This window comes from Carassius auratus, chromosome 8 (genome assembly GCF_003368295.1).
Source record: "Carassius auratus strain Wakin chromosome 8, ASM336829v1, whole genome shotgun sequence".
Taxonomy (NCBI): domain Eukaryota; kingdom Metazoa; phylum Chordata; class Actinopteri; order Cypriniformes; family Cyprinidae; genus Carassius; species Carassius auratus.
Window position 1 is genome coordinate 18,513,010 of NC_039250.1, and position 23,135 is coordinate 18,536,144.

At 34.9% G+C, this 23,135-nt stretch overlaps 1 protein-coding gene across 4 annotated transcripts; it reads left to right on the plus strand.

The window, feature by feature from the left end:
* The first annotated feature begins 4,077 nt into the window (after positions 1–4,077).
* Positions 4,078–22,301, plus strand: LOC113107474 (RNA-binding protein Musashi homolog 1). 4 transcript variants are annotated; one of them, XM_026270021.1, is made up of 15 exons: positions 4,078–4,300; positions 4,567–4,607; positions 5,442–5,523; positions 5,649–5,733; positions 10,686–10,727; positions 10,829–10,921; positions 14,663–14,711; positions 16,426–16,508; positions 16,589–16,706; positions 17,016–17,096; positions 18,607–18,663; positions 18,927–18,989; positions 19,142–19,296; positions 19,486–19,539; positions 20,942–22,301. In XM_026270021.1, the coding sequence occupies exons 1-14, from the start codon at positions 4,170–4,172 to the stop codon at positions 19,525–19,527; spliced, it is 1,122 nt and encodes a 373-aa protein (XP_026125806.1). In that variant the 5' UTR covers positions 4,078–4,169; the 3' UTR covers positions 19,528–19,539; positions 20,942–22,301. The 4 variants fall into 4 exon arrangements, with proteins under 4 accessions (XP_026125806.1, XP_026125808.1, XP_026125805.1 ...); XM_026270023.1 differs by lacking the exon at positions 20,942–22,301 and having other exon boundaries at positions 4,080–4,300; positions 19,175–19,296; positions 19,486–20,022; XM_026270020.1 differs by lacking the exon at positions 20,942–22,301 and having other exon boundaries at positions 4,081–4,300; positions 19,486–20,022.
* The last annotated feature ends 834 nt before the right edge of the window (positions 22,302–23,135 follow it).

Below are 23,135 nucleotides of genomic sequence, written 5' to 3' on the forward strand. Positions count from 1 at the left end.
TGCTGACTAAAACATTAGCAAGACTTTGAGACTCCATGAAGAAAAAAAGCAATACAATAGCTATGAAATCATCTCCCATTCAAATATTAACATTGGTTTATTTGTATATTGCACAACTTAATGTGGGTGGGAGAACAAGAGAATTCCCATCAAAGTATTTGAATGTATTTCAAATTAAGTATTTTATTGTACATAAAGTTATACTTTTACATTTCAAGATAAAGTTTCATATTAAACCTCTCCTTATAAAAAACAAGCATAATCATTATCTTCATTATCATTTTCATTAAATGTAGAAAACAATCCAAGCAGCAAACAAGGCATTGACAGGGATGAATATACTGCAGTACAAGCATACACACACACACACACACAACTCTCTCACCTAAAAGATTATTAGGAACACCTGTTCAATTTCTCATTAATGCAATTATCTAATCAACTAATCACAATCACATGGCAGTAGACAATGCATTTAGGGGTGTGGTCCTGGTCAAGACAATCTCCTGAACTCCAAACTGAATGTCAGAATGGGAAAGAAAGGTGAAATAAGCAATTTTGAGCGTGGCATGGTTGTTGGTGAAAGACGGGCTGGTCTGAGTATTTCACAATCTGCTCAGTTACTGGGATTTTCACGCACTACCATTTCTATTAAAATTATATATATATATTAGTATCTATGTATATACACATATAGTATTTATGTACATATACATATATACACTAACGGGTAAATTAAAGCCTTTTTAAAAAAGTTTAAAGGGTTAAAATAAGATTTAAAATCCCTTTTTAGCTACTTTAAGGATTTAAATAAAAATCTGACATTTTTAAATGCCACAAAACAACTGGAGCAAATTTGAAATCTTTTTTTTTTTTTTTTTTTTATGTTCTAAATAAATCCTGTTTTGCATTAAAAACACCTAAACATTTTGATGTTCCAGAGCATGTCTTACATTCTTCATAATTAACCATATGCTATATCCCAAAATCACTTAATTTTATTAGAAGAGATGCTCTTAAAATTCTAAATATTTTTGATTAAAAAAAAAAAACTACACAACCTTTAATTATTACTAACTTATTACTTAATCCATTTTTATTCTTTAAAATTTACCACATCAATAAATATCATAAAAGCTTTTCCAATAAATCTAATTTAAGATTTTTCTTTTTAAGTTGCTCTTTTCCATAGACTGAAGGTGAATGGCAACCAAAACAAATCTTTTAGTGAATTACAATTTACATTCAGTCTTTTATGTCTTTTAACTTCAGAAGACCTGGGATATTTTGTTAAAATGGCTAGTTAATATATCACTTTTATATATATATATTTTTTTTTTTTATGATTCTTTAAGTTGGTGGTTCTGGCCCTCTACATTCATTGTATGGAAAAGAGCAGCAAAAAGACTCTGCTAAATATCTCATTTGCTATTCCAGGATGGAAAGAGTGTCTGGACCCACTTTATATTAAGTGGTCTTAACTACTATGTAATTACATTTTAATTAATAATTTAGTACAATGTACTTATTGTGTACATACATGTTTTTACATTGTACTTATATTTAAAAAAAAACTACATGTAATTACATCTGTATTTCATTTCTGTAATTACATTTATAATTACACTGTTGACCCATACTTTACACCTTAACCCACCCTTAAACTGACCCATACAACGACCCATACCTCCAACCCTCTCCCTAACCTTACCACTATCCCACCTCAATAGCAGCAAAAGTGTTTTACAATACAATATGAACACAATAAGTACATTGTACTTATTTTTGTATGTAAGTACATAGTAGTTAAGGTCACCTAATATAAAGTGGGACCGAGTGTCTTATGTTTGTACTGACATGAAGGTGAGTAAATGGTGACAGCATATTCATCTTGGGGTGAACCTTTGAGATAAAACACAAAAGGAGACAACATCGACACTAGCAGCACACAGAAGTGCACCAACCGTTTTATGGGATTAATGTCTTAAATTCACAATGTTGGTACCATATGTTTATGTTCCGCTCTAATTACATTTGTCCACTGCAGGCCCTTAAGTGTGTGAATTAGATAGAATGACTGCAATGAGTGGGGTAGACAAATCAGGCACATAAATTCACACTGCCAAGCACCGCTTACCCACAATCCTATTATGACATATAAATCTCCAGAAGATCTGGCTAGTTGTAGAGAGCCACTTGGCAATGTGCAGTGGCTTTTTACCACCTCTCATACATGTCAAATTAGGCCATACGGCCAGATAAATCCGTATTGATCTGAGATGGCCCCCAATACCACCTGCTCACACTGCACACAATCAGCGTTTATGTCTTATTCACAAAAGAACATATGGATAAAGGACAATTTGAAAAGATTATACTACTGTGTCTTGTATGGAGAACTAAAATCTGACCAAACTAATCCAATGGTTTTTTAAGCCATGTTCTGGTTTCAAATAACAGGAAGTAGAGACAATGTGAATGTGTAATTTTCATGACATTTATGCTCAATGTAAAATAATATTCTTAATGAAATTCATAATAAAGTGTGATTGAAAATGATATCTTTTTAGTCTGGTGGTCTCTGAGTTTGCTGATAATCTGGGTGGGGGGGATCACTGAATCTCTAAAGATTGAAAACTCCTGCTTAGTTGCATCTCTATTTGTGAAATTGTTGCTATAGTAATGGTGATATGCTGTGCTGATATGGGCTTCCTCTAGAGAGAAGGTCAGAGTGGACCGTGTTGCCACCAGAGCAGTTTCATCAACAGGTGTCAGAAGAAAGAAAATGGCATAGAGAGAGACCAAGAGAAAGATCAGTTTGAGAGCAGCTCTGCTGAACAAAACCAAATCACTAAAAACCTAATCATACCACTGGGAAAATGAAAGTGCAAATCAAAGGAACCTGGAATGTGTCTGGGAAACTAAACAGAAGGTTTGATTGATCAGAATCAGAGACAGATCCTCATTTGAAAAGCCAAACACATAGAAACATGGTTTCATAATGGAAGAGTGGGGCATTAGTGATGTTGCAAATGTCCAACTTCATTGTTATAAAGTTAGAGATATAAGAGAGAGGATTTTTCACTCTTTGTTGCCCCTAAACTGTCAGAAATCAAATGCAGGTTCAATAGAGGAAGACATTTTTGTTAATGATTTCATATTAACATTGAATTGTTATTTATATTTTTTATTCATTAATGTCTTGTGGAATTTTATATATATATATATATATATATATATATATATATATATATATATATATATATATATATATATATATATATATTTTTTTTTATTTATTTATTTATATTTTTATATATTTTACATTTATTACTACTATAATTTTTTTGCTGTTTTTCATTATTATTATTATTATTAGTAGTAGTAGTAGTAGTAGTAGTAGTAGTAGTAGTAGTAGTAGTAGTAGTAGTAGTAGTATTGGTAGGCCTACTCTATTTTTATTTTATTATTGTAACTTTTGTCTGACACTTTTGGAATTGATGCTTTGGTAGTTTTTTATGCATTAAATTTTGTGTCATTTAAGTACTCTGAAATTAAATGTATTTAAATAAATAATAATAATAATAATAATAATAATAATAATAATAATAATAATAATAATACTAATAATAATAAAAAGATAAATAACTAATCATTACAAATAAATAAATAAAAATAAATAAATAAATGTTCTTTAATAAAATGAATGTTTAATAGTAAATAAATTATTGTTCACAAATAAAGAAATAAATAAACAAACAAATGTTCTTTAATAAAAAGAATGATCACTAGCCTATATAAAACAATATTCAAAAATAAATGAATTGTCTTTAATAAAATGAATGATCACTAAATAAAGCAATGTTTACAAATAAATAAATATTTTTTCTTTAATAAGATGATTCTTATAATGAATTAAATAAATAATAATCAAAGAAATAAATAATCAATCAATGTTGCTTCAGTAAAACTGGGAATCGCTACAAACACACGCACAGATCGTTAACGTGCTGCCGACTCGTTTCAGTTCTGATGTCATCTTCGTGTTCGTGTCACGGAGGAGGGTAATCCACTGACTCCCGGTCAGTTCTCGAGGGCTCCCGTGTTTCACGCCGGGACTGGACCAAGAGAGAGGTGGAGTCTTTGGGCTTTGAGCTCTAACTCACCCCATGCCAATCCCCCTCTCCACACTTTCTGCCTCCTTTCTCGCACCGTACTCGGACGGGACACACAGCCGCGCAATGGAGTCGGAAGGCAGCCAAAGTAACCTGTCCTCCTCGGACTCTCCACATGACCCCTGGTAAAAACCTTCCTCCGATCTCAAACCTTAGGCTACATATAAGCGCGTCAGATCGAAATCAATTAAAAAGTAACCCAACAAAGAGGGAAGCGTGTTTTGGCGGTGTCCAGCGCACCTCTCATCCACTCGGATGAGTTTCAATGAATCTCTGCCGTTATTTGAGTCTCGGAAGATCTCGATGTCTCTCTTCTGTTTCTCTTCAGTCCTTCTGATTTATACACAAACGCGAGGCACTTGTTGATCACTTGTTTGTGTTGTTTTCACAGTAAGATGTTCATCGGGGGTCTGAGCTGGCAGACGACGCAAGGTGAGTAACACATTAGTTACTAATAGACAGATTTGATTCATATAAAACTCTGAATTGCTGTGTAATCACGGTCTAAATCAATCTCATAAATCTCAGCTATAAAGTCTACACTAAAGTTACAACCTGCAAATTTAATGCAATTTAATTATATAAGACAATCTCTGAAATGGCTTAAAATCGAGTGGAAATGTAAGAAACATCTGCAACGACTGAAAAAGATAAAAGATATTTTTATAATGCGTAGTGTTTCATGGTATGCATGCAACTAATAAGCAAGTAGCTCTGGATGAGAAACCTTTTTTTTTTTTTGGCTTGATCCTTTGTGCAAAGCCTATACAACAGGTTTAGCTGAGTGAATGGAGAAAGTTTCACCAACTGCTGTCATGCTGTAGGCTGTGCTCAGTATGTAGGACACATTGTTGTTTTGAATGACGCTGAGGTATTGTTCTCGGCCCAGAACTCTTAATAGCCTTCCTGTCATCTGATTCTGCCAGCTATTATGATCATTTAATAGATTAACATTCTCATTAGGCTTGGCAGACACCTACTTTCCACCGAAGTGGATAACTAGTTAGCCTAAATTTGATTGTTTTTAGAAATCAAAAATACAGAATCAAAAAGTAGATCATCTGAATTTACATGAAAAGTCTTATTTATGACGATGACCTCACCTTGTATTTCACATCAGGCTTCTAATATCTTCACCACTGATGATGTCATCCATTCACTGTTGATGTCATTAATTAATAATCTTTTTAATAGACTTTTCCCAAATCTTGTTTGGCTTCTCAGCTTTAATGCTCTGAAATAATCCCTCTTCTCCTGCGTTCTCAGAGGGTTTGAAGGACTACTTCTGCAAGTTTGGTGAAGTGAAAGACAGTATGGTGATGAGAGATCCAGTTACAAAACGCTCGAGGTAAGGGAACAGCCAACCCGACTGGGAAGCGACAACAAACATACAAAGGCCTTTATTATTGACCGTATTGTCCATTTTGCACAAATGGGTGGAGGTGTTGTAATTTTCATCTCTCTTTCCTCTAGGGGTTTCGGATTTGTCACATTTGTTGACCAAGCTGGTGTGGACAAAGTCCTGGCCCAGTCCAGACATGAGCTGGACTCGAAAACTGTGAGTTGTTATCATCATTTAACTGCTGTGCTGTGTCTCCTTGTGTTGCTTTTACTAAAACCACCACTTCAGATACACTTTTTTGTTCAAAGCAGTATCTGACTGACTCAAATGCCAAAATATAATTGTTCAGAGTCACAGATGCTGTGTATGCTTGTGACGTTTCATGCTTCTTCACATTTGGTTTTGGTCAAACAATTCAGGAAGATCTGGTGAGAGAGAGAGAGAAAGTTCACATCTCAGCCGTTCCTCAATGAGGTTGTCAGGGATGCATTCCTATTCTGTGTCAATAACTATGGTAACTAGGGGACCCGAACAGGGAATGCTGGGAGCCGCTGGGAAGCCTTTGTGGTGCCTTGTCTCAAGAGTGCTCACCAAACACATTAGACTCAGATTTTTCCCCTAGTCCTTGAGTGATGTCTCATTGTTTTTCTAACAAGTGTACAAGGATTTTTAGGCCTTGTTTATGAATGACATTCATTGGATGATTCAAATAAACGTGATGTTGCATCAAAACGGATGAGTCGATTCAGTAAGAGAGCTAGAAATAGGAAACTTTAATGCGAGGTTTTGTGTTGCGGTGCATCTATTTGTGAGAGTCTTTGTCGCTGTGCAAAGCAGGCGGGTCCCGGGACAATGGTGCCCGTTGGTTACCCTGACGACAGTGGAGTCACCCCCTAGGGGGTCAGTGGGGAGGGAGCATGAGGCCCGAAGGAGAAGAAAAAAAACTTTCTCATCTCTCTCTCTCCCTCTTCTGAAAGTTTGCACCAGTTCCTCATTTGAGTGAAAGAGTGCCTTGCACTATGGCAACAGGTAGTACACGGCAAACCACAACGAAACTGTGTGTTTCTGTGCTTCAGAAATCCTCAACACTTCAGCCAATTTGTTAACGGAGATTTTACACCGAAACAGTCAACCTAAGGAAAGGACCAGCAAAAGCCCATCAGACTCTTACTAAAAACTACAGCGAGCATTTAAAAAGTGTCTCTCAGCTCCAGTCTTCCACAGCCTGGCCGCTTGTGCTGTTTTCTAAGTGCCTCCCCCCTGAGAGAGAGGCAGGCAGAGCCAGGGGAACATGGAGGCCTTTGTCCTGCTTTACCTCTATGACTGTGCCCCTGTGAAGGTGCCTTATGGCTGCTCGCCTGGGCCGACTTTAAACTGGAGATTAGCTTAACGAGCTCAGCGATGGGGCGGTGGAGGAGGGGAAGCCAGGAAAGAGAGAGAAACGTGTGCGGCACAACTCATACAAATCACAATTTTAAGTCAGCGGTCTTGGGACGCACTGTTGAGCATTCTTGTGGATGGTGCGGTGGTTCTGTGTGCTTGTGTGTTTGTCTGTATGTGATTGATGCACACCGCTAGGGTTTCGGCGATTGACCCTAAAGGATTGACCTGGTTAGTTAAGTCCATTGACTTAAAATAGTTTTGACAGGGATGACAGCTGTGGCTGTTTAAGGGCACATTGTGGTCAGATAGTATTCTGATGTTATTTTTTATTGTATTTCTGAAATTATGTGAGTACGTGTTTTCATGTTAAAGAAAGCTGTGCCACGGGATGTGTTTATGTTCTCCCAAGATGGAAAATGTGTGAATGAAAGGGCAATGTTATTCCCAGAGCCACAGAGAAGTATTGACAGCATCTGAAAAAAAAAACCTTAAAGTAAACGCACAAATCAGAATATCCATACAAAGTGTGCATTTGTTAAGCACACTTTAATACTGAAGTCTATTAGCACTGGGAGTCAAACTCAGAAAGAGGTCTTCACTGTAATATCAACCTTTGGGTCAAGTGAGAATACAAACAGAACACATAAGAGTTTACAAGATAAAAAAAGAGAACGTTTTAAAACGCACCAGGGTCTTATTGTAAAATATAAATGTAGACTTTCCATTCATTTTGGTTTCAGATGGTTTTGAAATACTTTTAACACATTCATTTTTATTTTATTTAACTTAAATTTAGTTTTTATTTTATAAATAGGTATAAGTTAAAAATAGTATTTTTATTTAAAGTAAAAGTTTTTTTTATTTTTTATTTAGTGGACCAGCTTTTTAAACATTTATAAGCAGTGGAGCAGATTTCTTAAGATATTATGTAATAGTAATAGTAATAATAATGAAAATAAAATAGTATTTGAAGAATTGCTTTCTTTTTTTCGTTTTTTTTTTTTTTTTTTTTTTTTTAGAAATGGTAGAAATGGTCTTGTAATTATATGATTGTCATTTTACTATGTTTAATATACACTGAAAAAAAAAAAGAAGACTAAAAAGTGTAAAATAGTTGACGCCTCCTTTCTAAAACTTATGTAAATTTAGTGAAAGTCTATAGTGGATAAACTTAAAATCCCTCAGAATGGAATAGTGTATTCATTGTATGTATTTTATATAATGATTAATAGACAAATGGAAACTCTCATTTGATTGAACCATTGCGTGATAAAACGCAAAGGAAATAAGCAAACATTCAAGACCAAAAAAGCGTTAATGTTTAAGAGCATTCACTAATGTGAATGTATTGAATTTCTATGATGTTTAAATATACAAGCCCCTACTGAATCCATTATCTTTCAATGTCTCCACTCCCCACATGGTCAAAACCAACTCGAATGTCAATAATCTGTATTATGTGAGCAAACATTTTATCCTCAGCTTTCCTCTCATATGCGTCGGTGGCTGTATGTTGATTTTGTTTGTTTGTGTGTGTGTCTGTTTGTGCACAGGAGTGGTGCGGCCTCAGCAATGTTGTGGACCGGAGGTGACTATCAGAGTAGTCTAGAAACTATAGACATACTGTAAACTATAGCCTCTGCATCAGATCTCTGTTCAGATTAGCTTAGCCTCTTCATTTTACTCTCTAGATTCTCAAAGAAACTCTGTTACTTGTAGTCTGTTGAATGAAAACAAACGGGCGACTCTGGTAAACTGCTTTAGTTTACCTCAGAGCTGCTAGCTCTTTAGCGTAGCTCTGTTCAAACCCTCTTTTGGACAGACTAATCATTATTGGTGCTAGCGCTGTACTGCCTTCACTGTCTTCTAGAATTTAACCTCAGTACAGCATGATGTAGACTAGCGTCTGGTAAATAGATAGACTATAGACTAATATAGAGTATCATGAGTTCCTGTAATTTAGTTTGTCTACTTTGGCAATGGGTGCTAATCTACGTCAAATTTTCTGCACATGGTTCATAAAAATAAAAATCGAATGGTATATTAAAATGTTGTTGATTTACACAAATTTAGCTTTTTTAGTAACTTTAACTCTGTTTTAATGCATTTAAGTGCAAGTATACTCTAGTTTCAAAGAGCTGGATACTATTTTTAATATTTCACAGCATTTTCCAGATTATGACACAAATAAAAAATAATGATCAGACTTTCAGAAAGAAAGAAAGGAAATAGAAAGACATGCAAAAACAAACAAACACAAACAAACAAAACATTTTGTTTGGCTGTCAAGAATGTGTGGGTCAAGGATGCTTTTCTGCTTGATCTGCTCTGTGCCTTCTTTGTTTTCTGACCCCTCTTCTTCCAAGGAAACGTGGTTGTGGTGTTTCCCAGAGTGTTTTTCATGTCATCCAGTGTTGTTTACAGGAAAGCTGACCCTTCTCTTGTCCAGTCACAGGTGGCCTTGACAACCTCTTCTGTCTAGTCATACTCCTCCATTTCCATTTGCCTCTCACAGAAACCTGTGAACTTTTCTCCCTGTTTCTTTGTCGTCTCTGAACGTTACACTCTCTGACGGAAGGGGTGTTGTTCACACTGACAGCAACAAATTGACTCCAAGTTTGCCAGTCACATGAGCAGCAGTAACCGTTGGCAATAAGAAAAGTCACATTGCGGAAACTAACAATTGGTTTGAGGAAAGATTCATTTAACTGATCAAAAGGGACAGTAAAGACATATGCAATGTTACAAAAGATTTCTATTTCCAGTAAATGCTGTTCTGTTGAACTTTCTGTTCAACAAAGTATCCTAAAAAAGTGAATTACAGTTTATACAACAATAATAAGCAGCACTACTATTTTTAAAATCAATGATAAGAAAGAATGATTGTAATGTTATAATAATAATAGCATTATAATCATTTAATAAATAATTTTCGAATGATTCTGAAGGGTCATGTGACACTGAATACTGGAGTTATGATGCTGAACATCCAGTTTTGCATTCACATGAGTAAATTGCATTTTTAAAGTATATTCATATAGAAAGCAGTTATTTAAAATTTCAATAATATTTCACAATATTACTACATTTTTTTTATTTATTTATTTATTTATTATTATTTTTTTTTGTATAAACAAACTGAACACAGGCAAAAAGCTGGAACATTTTTCTAATTTATAATTTAATTTTGCAGCCCTAGAACACATACTGTTACAGTACAAAAATAATGCATATTCAGTATATTTCATTTTAATGCTGCATATAGTATTACCAGGGTTTTTTTTATTTTTTATAGCGAGACTTATTTAATTACTTATTGGTAAGAAGATGTCCAAAAAATACGGCCAATTGTGCAGCCAACCGGTAATATTACGAACGTTTTCAAGTGACCAATAATGCAACCTGGCAACATCTAGCAATAAAATCACTGTCAATGTGAATGGAGCATTATTGTCTTCTTGACAGTTTCTCACTGTCAGTTCTATCTTTGGTTAAATCTACATTTCTTTTTCATTTCTCATCACTCTTGTCCTCCTCTGAACTCTGCATTTATGAATGCACCATCATTCTCAAACAGTATAGTTAATGCAGGGTGCAGTCAGAGCCTTTGAAACACACATGCAGACGTCCCTGCAAGCGCAGAGAGACACCAACCGAAACCAGAGCTCAGAGGATGTGAGCTTCTCGCTGATGTTCTCATTTATAGTCCCGGGTGTGTTGGTGTCAGTCTTCCTCTTTCTCCAGTATTTCTAAACTAGACCTTCTCCTTTCAAACTCTCCTCTAGATTGACCCGAAAGTTGCCTTTCCGCGACGGGCCCAGCCTAAGGTATGTGCCTGACTGGTCCACGTGGTCAAGATGCTTGATAATATCCAGCTTTTTGTTATTTTTGAAGATCTTCATCTCTCTTCGCTATCTCTCTTTTTCAGTTGGTGACTCGGACAAAGAAAATCTTTGTTGGAGGTCTGTCAGTGAACACTACTATTGAAGATGTAAAGCAGTACTTTGACCAGTTCGGAAAGGTATGTCTTCTGTTACTGTGTTACAGTGATTATACACTGAATAAATAATGTTCCTAGGCTCGGAACAAGGAATATGACTACATGCAATAAATATGATCAAATATGAATACAATAATATATAATATGATAATAATCAGTAACATGCATTAATAAATGTCTGACTATGATCCTTCAAAACTTCGGGGCCAGTAAGATTTTTAAATAAAAATAGCTTAAAGCTGAATTTTCAGCATCATTACGCCAGTCTTCAGTGTCACATGATCCTTCAGAAATCATGCTAATATTCTGATTTACTGTTCAAGAAACATTTATTATTATTACCAGAGTTGAAATCATGTATACATTTTTCAGGATTATTTGATGAAAAGAAAGTTAGAAAAAATTAGAAGTTAATAAATATTTGTGTTTGCTATCACTTTTGATCAAATGAATGCATCCTTGCTGCATATTCATTTCTTAAAAATAAAACATTACTGACCCCAAATTTTTGAACAGTAGCAAATTTGTTTAAACAGCATGAAGACTGACTCAACTGATGAATAAATCAATTCAAATGAAATAAAGTAAACGAATCATTCTGAAGGTTGTACAGAGGTGTACTGAGTGAAATCTGAGCCAGATTAGTGAGGAAGCATGAAAGAGGGAACAAGAGAGGCGCAGAGAGACTGAGAGAAAGAGTTGGGGTAGAGTTTGAGAGTTTGAAGGGGTGGGTTTTGTTTGCAGGAGAAGGTGGGGGAGATTACTTGAATCTGAATTAATTCGATGGAACAGCTGCTCCTGCCCTGAGCCCCCCCTCCTTCCCGGTTACCACGGTGACCCTGCCCATCCATTGTCCCCAAGTAATTTAGCGGGCAAAAGGTTTTGTGTTTGGGGTGTGTGTGTGTGTGCAGGAGAGAAAACGAGGGAGAGAGTGTGTTTAGGGGGGAGGACGAATGTTCATAACTGAAGTAACACAACAATACTGTACATCCCAAAATCTGACGGGCTTCTGTAATCGATCATCTAACGTTTCTTTGCATCACACTTCAGTTACACGTTGTCGGTGCAAAACTTGGGCAGAAAATAATTCATCATTCTTCAGCCATACTTGAGTGTGGAATGCAGATAGAGAGAGAAAAGAGAGAGAGATGATAGTCGCAGCCACCCGGGGAAGTTGCAGATTCGTTTGCCTCACTGGCCACTTTGTGTTCTGGCCTGGTTTGAACAAGGGATGGACAGAGGGAGCGATGGAGAGAGAAAAACAGACACCGTGATAAGAAGCACGCAGAACAAGATGGGACTCGATTTGTAACTCAATTTAAAAGATACTAGTTAAGATTGGAAAATTTGAAAGGTTATTAAATACAGAAAAAGTGAGAAAAGCTCTCAGATTTACGCTTGATCTGACCTTTAAAGATATTCACACTCAGGGATTTCCTTCATGTAGGCAGTTGCTTTTGAAAATATTAACAGATTTGAAAATGTGATAACAGCTGATTTATGGGGGCTGTCTTATTTGTATCTCAAGGCCAGATGAATGCTTGCTTTATCATCATACCTCCGTCATTGTTAGGTAGGCGCTTTATCCAAAGCAAGTTGTGTTGCATTCAAGGTAAACATTTTATCAGTGCTTGCTCTGCCTAGGAATCGAAGCTTTGTCCTTGGCATTGCTAGCGTTTGTGCTGCTGTCTGAGCTACAGGAATTCTGTTCAGTTGTTTGAGAGTTTGGGTGACTTAAACTGCTGATATACTTTATGTCCAAGACTGCCATATAGGCAAATATAACGTAATATAATTCTAAATGACAAAATTAAATTCACATAAAAATCTGTAATACATTTCTGCAATAATATTGGTAACCTAAACTGCAGAATTTTTGTTTATGCTAAAGACTTGTAGGCAAACACAAGATAATAATAACTCTGAATGACAGAAAATGAAATGTACATAAAAGTTATGAAACTAAATGAATTGAGAAAAAAAAAATAGAAAAAGAAAAAAAGTTCAGTCTGGAATAGTTTGGAGGATAAAAATGAATGATGGAACAATTAGCACTTTTTAGTGTCTTTTTTTGTGCACACAATGTGGATAAACCTCAACGTACTATTATAATAACAGTAAATTATGTAAAGTAACCCTAAGCCAAACCCTAATCCGAACATTAACCATATACATGTAGTTAATTATTATTACTCAATACTTAAATGTATACTTAAACTAGGATACCTTAAAATAAATTGTTACCACTCTAATTTATCCCTACCCACATTTAATTACTGAAACTTTGTTTTTGCTCTGGTTTTCAGTTAAATGAAGGCAAAAAATATTTTTGGTACTTTACTAAATTTTGTTTGTTATCCACTGATAAAAATGCAGGGTTATTAATTAATTTTAATCATCTCAAAATGACCAAATATCAGCCAATTAATAACTAGTAATATTAAACCCTATACTAAACTATTAGACAAGTTTTATTTCCAGACACACATATTAAAAGATGAGTAGAAGGAAATGGAGAAGGAGACGGAACACAGAGAGCGCATGGTATTGGTCTTTTAGTTAGTTACTCTTCACCAAGAGACTGTGAGCGTGTGCCCAATTCAAGTGTTGATTGGTCAGGCTTTCACAGTACGTTGAAAAGAAACTAGAGGCCAAAAAAGTTTGCTAGAATTTTTGGTATAGCTGGTATTGCATGACACTTAGTTGAGGGTTTCAAGTCGTCTTTTATTTTCTGAAGCAAATTAAAAATAACATGTCTCGGCAAACGATATGTTCAGATTATGTGTTCTTCTGGCATTCAAAATAATTTAATACGACGCCTTCTGTGTGCCTCCTCCTAACGACAATCATTGCATCCAATTCAAGAGCAAAATAGTTTGACAAGCTTTTTTGAGTCAAAAAAAATAATAATGGTGCAAATACCAGTAATTTGACGAGAGCAAACGTTAGTAAAATTATTGTGTGATTCATTTGAATAATATCCTCCCATAACATTTTTTTCTGAAAGTGAAGCTCCTACAAATGCAGATTCAGTAAGGTCAGTTGCAAAACTAACTGTGTCTACTTCTGTTCAGCCCTAATTCATCACTTGGCGTCTTTGGTAAAACCTTTTGCTATTTTACATTTTAACAGCAAAAGACAGTTTTTACAAGTGCAACAGTTAGTAAAACTGGCCCTTGGTGTGTGGTTCTGGTGTTTGAGTGTCAGGTTTCAAAAATTATGTGACAAGTAAAGATTTTGTGTCTAAGCAGTTGAAAAAAAAAACTGTAAAATAGATTTTACTGACTATTCCTTAACACACTTAAAGGGATAGTACACCGAAAGATTATACTTTTGTTGTCTCCTACTCAAGTTGTTCCAAACCTGTATGAGTTTCTTTTTTCTGTTGAATACAAAAAAAAAAAAATAAGCAAACAATTAACAGTAGCCGTTGACTTCCAAAGTGTTTATTTTCCATAACTATGAAAGACAGTGGCTACGTCAGCTGTTAAATGCTAAATTGCGGTGACCTTTAAAGACTCCCTTAAAAGTTGACCAAACTAGAAGATACACACATTTAATATTTTCACTTCCAGAAAAACCGAAATAAAAACATTGATGACTCATCCTGCACTTCTCATATTTTGATCCAGTCAGATGCCCCTAATATCAACTCAAACTGCCTTTTTATGTTCCCCCAGTAGGATAAACGTCTTCACAAGATTAACAACTGTGACTAATGCTATAGATAACAAATAATCTCGTTCTCTTCCTGTCCTACAGGTGGATGACGCCATGCTTATGTTTGACAAAACCACCAACAGACACAGAGGTAAATCTCCCTTTCTCTTTATTTCATTAAATAACTGTGCTGCCAGTCTCCCCTTGCTAAACCTGGTCCAATCTGTCTCCGTCTCTTCTCCATGGCCCTCCATCCTGTACTCTGTAGGATAAGCGGTAGGTGAGGAGAGAGACTGAGTAATTAGTGTGTTCGTTAATCTGGGTTTAGGCTAAAACCCTGTTAAGCGTCCTTCGCTCCCCCTCGCTGGTTCGACAGCACATCGATTATGACAGCTTGCATAGCTTTACCGCAGCCTTTCAACCCAGCGGAGAGGTGGAGGAGAGGAGACACATGGAGAGACAGACAGGAGACCAGAGCAGCACTTGAGAAGAGAGAAGCAAAAAAAAACAGCAGATCTTTTTGTTGAGAAAATCTTGCACTGTTTATGGAGATGAAGTGGACACATGTATGACTTCAAAGGTTTAAAAAAGAATATAGGTCAGAGGAAATCTGTATAATTACAGTATTACGGGTGAACCTAAAGGACACAAGGACATTCACAAATATTTAACCGCAAAATTGAGAGGTTTCAGGCACAAAGATAAAGCACATTCATTTAGTTTTTACAGATACGTGGGAGTGTCCAAACGCCTGAGACCACAAACTGGGGGATCATTTAAATATGAATATAAAAAAGAAAAAGTGATTTATTTATTGATTTATTTATTTTTGGTGATGTACACATTCTGTAATTCATGCATACTGCCATTGAAAAGTTCATGGTTCAGCATTTATATATAAAAAAAAATTAAAAAAAAAAATTAAAAAAAAAAAAAAAAATATATATATATATATATATATATATATATATATATATATATATATATATATATATATATATATATATATATATATATACTTTTATTCAGTTCGAATTTTTATTTATTACAAATTAATTTGTTACAAAAATATATTTCAAATAAATGCCTTTTTTTACTTCCAATTCACCATTAAATTCAGAAAAAAATAATAAGAAAACATATATATTTATTATATTTATATATATCGCAGATTGCACCAAAATGTATAACACTTATTATTTTCAACACTGAAGAAATGTTTCTTGAGCAGCGAATCAGCATATTAAAATGAATTCTTATGAATCATGTGACACCAAAGACTGGATTAATGGTGCTCAAAATTCAGTTTTGCCGTCACAATAAACAAAATACACTTTACAATAGATTAAAATAAGAAACAATTGTTGTAAATGGTAATATTACTATTTTTATTGTATTTTTGTTCAAATAAATGTAAAAGAGACTTCCTGCTAAAACGTCGTAGTGTGCTATACATAAATAGAAGTTTCAATTCAAATTTTAACTCAAACCTTTATACTGTTAATATAATTTTTGTATGAGAAGCATTTTCATAAGTGGTCTCAGACATTTGGACCTGAAATAAAAAGTATGGTACTGGTAATGTGGCACAGTGATTATATCAGATGGTACTGTGATGTTTACCATGGTGCATGTTCCCCAAAAATGATAGTATCATTGTATTTTTAGTGATGTCACAATCATTCTGGTATTTATTTAACAAGGTTTCTGAGAAGGGAAGTATAATTTGTTGGTAGTTTCATCTGCCCTTTTCACCTGGAGTTGAACCTAAGTACATGAACATTGGACATTGTTTATAATGACGGCCGAAGTGGAAATCCAAATGTAAACTGTGATCTGAGCGTCTGGACTCTTTCTTTCCTCAGGGTTTGGATTTGTGACCTTTGAGAATGAAGATGTGGTGGAGAAAGTCTGTGAGATCCACTTCCATGAAATCAACAACAAGATGGTGAGAACTCTTTTTCTGAGACACGGTTTCATTTCAGCCGCACTGCTACAACTTGTGTTATCTTCCCTTTCCACTCACAGGTGGAGTGTAAGAAGGCCCAGCCCAAGGAAGTGATGTCACCCACAGGCTCTTCAAGAGGACGTGCACGTGTCATGCCCTATGGGATGGACGCCTTCATGCTCGGCATAGGAATGCTGGGTAAGAGAGTAGATTACAAGGATGATTACAGTTTAAAGCATGAATTTGACTCTTCTGCCCTCTGCTGTTCAGAGTGAAACATGCAGTCTGGAAAAGCCATAAAGTTTATTCCAAAGACACAAATGCCACACTTTTATTCTACTATATTGACTAATATTGATATTGAGTTATCGTACAACTATAGTATATTATAAGTATTAAGTACTAAGCATTATTTTATGCATATAATTGTTTAACAAAATTTGATATAGTTTTTTTATTTACTTACAATACTTTATGAATAGACATGAATTGCTGTTTTTTTCCAAGGTTACCCAGGGTTCCAGGCAGCAACATATGCAGGTCGCAGCTATACTAGTCTCACACCAGGATACACATATCAGTTCCCCGGTAAGACTCAATGTCCAGCTCATGCATTCTGTAGGCCTTTTCACACGCTGGGACACGGGAATTAACTCTTTCTTGGGATAAGTCTTTGCAAACACTCAAAAATATTATTAGATATTGGGTTTTTGAATCAGGATGGGATTGTTTATCAGTTTATGAATAAGCAATATCAAATGAGTTGCCATGCGATGTGGCTGTAAATCGGCACGGCTACAACTACAACTGCCTAAAAAAAACTACATTCCATGATACAAAAACACGGTTATTTATAAAATTATAATGGATTTGGGCATCTGACATGGCACTAACTGTGAGAAATACCACAAACAGAGTGATAGAAATGCTGAAATGGTTGGAGTTCTGTTATCACTAGAATATTGCACTCCTCTCAGCCAATCAGATTCGAGGACCAGAAAGAACTGTTGTATAATTGCACATTAACCAATTCACTGACCATATTGTAATGGCTGTCAGATATAAATTGCATAGTTGCTACTAATTCAGTTAAATTTGCTAAATATGGTTTTGAACATTATCTGGCAGTCTTGACAAAACCTTTGAGATCTCTCAATTTCCATATGCACAAAGGCATATGCTAATAGTCATCAAAAATGGAAATTTCACATTTTGTGATTTAGATTTCATGGGTAAAAGCACATAGATTAGATTATACTGTATGTACAGTACAGCTTGGGGTTGGTAAGATTTTTAAATGCTTTTAATGGAAGTCTTAAGTGCACACCAAGGTCAAAAATAAAATAAAAAATGCATACAAAACAGTAATAGAGTTAAATATTTTTACCATTTAAAGCAACTGCTACCTGTTTGAATACATTTTAAAAAGTAATTAGGGATGCACGATATTGGATTTTGGCCGATATTCGATATGCCGATATTTTCAAAATAATTTTGGCCGATACCGATACCGATATATATAAACATTTTCGCCTGATATATTTAAACTTTAATTTTACTGAAGAGAAATCCATGTATCTCTTCTGTACTGATTCTACCATAAATGTATTATTTTACAAATGTAGACAGACATTCACACCTGAAAAACAGGTCAATTATTTCACTTGGAGAATATCGGTTTGGCTCATCGGCAGAAATATTCATATCGGCCGATACCGATGATGGTCATTTTAAGCTTTTATCGGCCGATACCGATGTTGTGCCGATATTATCGTGCATCCCTAAAAGTAATTGATTCCGGTGATTGCAAAGCTGAATTTTCACAAAATCCTTCAAAATCATTGTAATATGCTGATTTGCTGCTCAGTTGACATTTCTTATTACTGTCAATACTGAAAACAGTTGTGCTCCTTATTATTCTTGTGGAAACCAGTCATGTAAAGACCCGTGGCTGCTTGTAAATCTCAGAGAGGCGGTCTAAGACTTTCTTTCTGTGTGTCTTGCCACTCATAGGCCCTGCAGTGCTTGTCCATGTGTGTCGTGTGAACAGCACTTGTGTGTATGTTTAAACAGCTTTCTGTGTTTATTTCTATTCTAGAATTCCACTTAGAGAGGACCCCCCTTCTGACATCACCCCACCCCCCTGAGCTCACAGGTTAGTTCCTCTATGAGCTTCACAAGCAGCTAGTGCACACGGCCAACACACAGCATAGTGTGATCTGATTGCCGTAAGATTACGATGTGACAACAGCACCCAGGAAACCCTGCATAACAGGCATTACCACACATTATCAGAGCATCGTTTCTTTCTCAGAATAACGCAAGCACTTTTCCCATTGCTTTTGTACTGCTTGATACTGATTGTGTTCTCTTTCCTGTTTGCTTGCTTGTTCTGTATGTATGCGGATGTTTTCGTAGCCATTCCTCTAACGGCGTACAACCCCATGGCGGCAGCCGCAGCAGCAGCAGCTGTGGTCAGAGGTGCGAGAAATTTGTTTTTTCTACATCCCACACACAACCCATTCTGTAGAAATAAGAGCTCAAACCCCAATGTCTGGCCTATATAGCTATAAGCTTCCCTGTTAATGAAGCGATAGAGGCATTGTGGAATTTCATGTTGATTTGTTCTGTAGGCTCAACTTCTTCTCGCTCAGCTGGGTTTTTAGGTACCAGCAGCCCTGGGCCGATGGCAGACTTGTATGGAACGGCCAATCAGGACTCAACCGTCAGTAGCTATATCAGCGCTGCAAGTCCCGCCCCCAGCACTGGATTCAGCCACAGCCTCGGGGTGAGTCAGTGACATGCAGTGCTGCTATTGTGGACTCAAATCAAAAACATTTTCAGTCATTGAAATAAAGCTGGAAATAAACTACACTTAAAAAAACAACAACGTCACTTAAAAATAGAAATGTTGGTTTTTAAGCTAAAGTACTAAAATTACGAAACTAAAATTCACGTCATATTTGTATCTTTACAGGGCCCTCTGATTGCCACAGCATTTACTAACGGCTATCACTGAAATGAGTGACAGGTACTATAGTATTCATGGTTCTGACGTCTTCCCCACATCTTAAGGAAGGATTTTTGAAGTATGTGGTGATTTCAATCGAATATAACGGATGCGATCTACGTGCCGCAGGGTTTATTTTCTCAAGCTCTCTGTTTTTGAATGTTTTTTTTTTTTTTATGACAACCCTAAACTGGTGGAATGTCAGCTGCAACACTATTAATGTGATGTGACATATTTCCTGTTTTATGAATTACTGTCATAGTCTCTAAACTAACCTCCTGCTCCTCTTATATAGAGCCAAACCTGTATATAACTAGTTCATTCCTCGGATTTAAACACTAACAACTTAAGTGTATTTTTTGTCTCATTTTATTTCTCTCTCTCTCTCTCTTCAGTTTTTGTTCAAATTTTGTCTTTTTTGTGTTGACATAATGTACATGTAAGTTTGTAATTGTAGAAAAGCATCTTCATTTTAACTGCATAAGAGCAATAATCTGTCAAAACTCTGGATCTTTGTAGCGTATTTAAAAGACTAAATCGCTTTCAGACACATTTTGGTACATTTTCTACTGAAGAATATAGTGTGATGGGATGTCAAAATGTCAAAAACATTTTCAGTCATTGAAATAAAGCTGGAAATAAACTACACTTAAAAAAACAACAACGTCACTTAAAAATAGAAATGTTGGTTTTTAAGCTAAAGTACTAAAATTACGAAACCACAGAAACACAAAATGACTAAAACTTAAACTACATTTAAAATGAAAACTCAAAATGTAAAAATCAAATCCTAACTCAAAACATTAACAAATAATATAATAATATAAAAGTAATGATATAATGACACCGAAGACAAAGTGAAAAAGAAATTTAGAAGGTTTAAAAAACACATTTCAACCATTTTCAAAACAACAACACCAACATACAATTAATGACTCTTAAAACATCCAACAAAAAAATAATAAATAAATAAACAAACATATTTTTGTACATTTTGAAAACATTTATGTATATTAATCATTTTCAATAGATTTTTTAATGTATATTTTTTTTAAGAATTCATGAATATACATTTTTCGAAGTTACACCAGGTGACATTTTAAAACCTTAACTAACCTTGCCATTTTATGAAAGGTTCAATAATTGACCCTGACACACAATCATGTGTCTGCAGGGCATATTTTTAAATATTTGTAGTAATTATTAGCTGTAATATTACTAGTTAATAATAATTACTATTATTTATTATAAATTGTTAGAAATAATTCAGCAAAAAGTCATTAAAAACATGATTTCAATTGCATTTTAGTGTGTTTTTTAATTAATCAAAAAAATCAGATGAACTATTAATCTGATAACTGAAATTTAAATAAGGATTCCTTTATGCTGCATTAAAATTCACGTCATATTTGTATCTTTACAGGGCCCTCTGATTGCCACAGCATTTACTAACGGCTATCACTGAAATGAGTGACAGGTACTATAGTATTCATGGTTCTGACGTCTTCCCCACATCTTAAGGAAGGATTTTTGAAGTATGTGGTGATTTCAATCGAATATAACGGATGCGATCTACGTGCCGCAGGGTTTATTTTCTCAAGCTCTCTGTTTTTGAATGTTTTTTTTTTTTTTATGACAACCCTAAACTGGTGGAATGTCAGCTGCAACACTATTAATGTGATGTGACATATTTCCTGTTTTATGAATTACTGTCATAGTCTCTAAACTAACCTCCTGCTCCTCTTATATAGAGCCAAACCTGTATATAACTAGTTCATTCCTCGGATTTAAACACTAACAACTTAAGTGTATTTTTTGTCTCATTTTATTTCTCTCTCTCTCTCTCTTCAGTTTTTGTTCAAATTTTGTCTTTTTTGTGTTGACATAATGTACATGTAAGTTTGTAATTGTAGAAAAGCATCTTCATTTTAACTGCATAAGAGCAATAATCTGTCAAAACTCTGGATCTTTGTAGCGTATTTAAAAGACTAAATCGCTTTCAGACACATTTGGTACATTTTCTACTGAAGAATATAGTGTGATGGGATGTCAAAATGTATATTTTGTTAGTTTTGCAACTGGATTTATTACATTGATCATGAAAATAGCAGTAATTATAAGGAGAACATATTTCTCAGACTTAGATTCGAACTTGTTTGTGTAAAATATTGTACATAATATCTTTTTGATCTGGTAAGATCTGTCGGCATGATTAAGAGAGTTTTTTTACCCTCAAGAACGCAAACACATGATAATCTGTGTCCAAAAGTTTTTTTTTTTTGTTGTTGTTTTTGTTTCATGATTTGATGAACTTAAAATTGTTTTATTTTGTTTATTTTGGTTTTTAGTTGTTGTTGTTTTTTTTGTGAGAGAAGGTAATGTGAATGATGCTACTGTTGAGTCAGTGTGTGTGTGTGCGTGTGTGTCTGTGTTTGAGAGTGAAAGCATGTCTGGTGCTGTCATGATCTAATGTATTATCTTCAGTAAGATGTTTTAAAATGTGAAGTGTAACCCCTATTTCCATGCTGTTTTGTTGCTTTTACCAAGTTTATATCCACAGCACAATTCCTCTTTAAGAGGGTTAAAGTGTTGTAATAATTGGAATATAAATATGCTTCAATTAACTGAAGACTCTGGTACTGGTGGAGAAAAAAAAGTAGCAACACTAATATAACACTTTTTATGAAGTAAACAGGATGGCTGTTATTAATTAAAAGTTTTAATGTTTCTTGTTTGAAGCTTGACCCTCTGAAAATTGAAATAAAAACAAATATAAAAGTAAATGTGAAAATGCCAATTAAATTATTTCAAATTTCAAAACTCCTACATGATTTAAAGCTCCATGACTCACTTTACTCCAGACGTTGCCTGTTAATTTTGTAAGTCCTTTGTAATTCACCTGTGACTTCAGAGCATGTCAAATCGCCTACAGTCTGTTACTGATTCTGTCTTCTGAAAGTGCACACTGAACACTCCCACACAGAAATCTGTATTCACGGGACATTTGTGAAAATATATTGAAACTAAAGATTTTGCTCATGATGAAACAGCATTATCTTATTGTTGAAGCACGTCATATGACTAGGGCTTTTACCGTTAAGTCGCTATATGGGGTTGCGTAGGCGGCAACACGTATCAGTCTTTTTAGATAAACATCTCGGTTCTGTTCATTAAACAGTTGATTTCTTGTAATTTTATTGTATAACGCTTATTACTACAAAACATGCTATCAACACTAACCTGCAAATGTTACCTTAAACAGCTATTTTTAACTCATAAAATATAGTTTTGCTGGTATAAATTAATTGTCGGTTGATTCAGTGATGTTAAATCATATTTTTGGCTTGAATAAAAAAAAGTTAATTTAGATGTTAATATTTGCAGTTAAATATTTTTTCTGTGTGTGATATGAAAAACAAAATGTTAGGATAAAACTTTGCATTGGGCCGTAGCCTACACATTATATTATCTCTTTTTTTAAATATAATTTTAAAATAATTCCTATATAAAGTCATTCCATACTGCAACAGAATCTATTCAGTACACTTACAGTCTTAAAAATAAAAGCACTGGCAAATAAACTCGCAAAACATCATTTTGCAATTCCATGAGGTTGC

Coding starts and splice junctions, on each gene's coding strand:
- LOC113107474 (XM_026270021.1), top strand. CDS start 4,170: ATGCCAATCCCCCTCTCCACACTTTCTGCCTCCTTTCTCGCACCGTAC. Junction 5,734..10,685: donor ATGAGCTGGACTCGAAAACT/GTGAGTTGTTAT, acceptor ACTCTCCTCTAG/ATTGACCCGAAAGTTGCCTT. Junction 16,509..16,588: donor ATGAAATCAACAACAAGATG/GTGAGAACTCTT, acceptor TTCCACTCACAG/GTGGAGTGTAAGAAGGCCCA.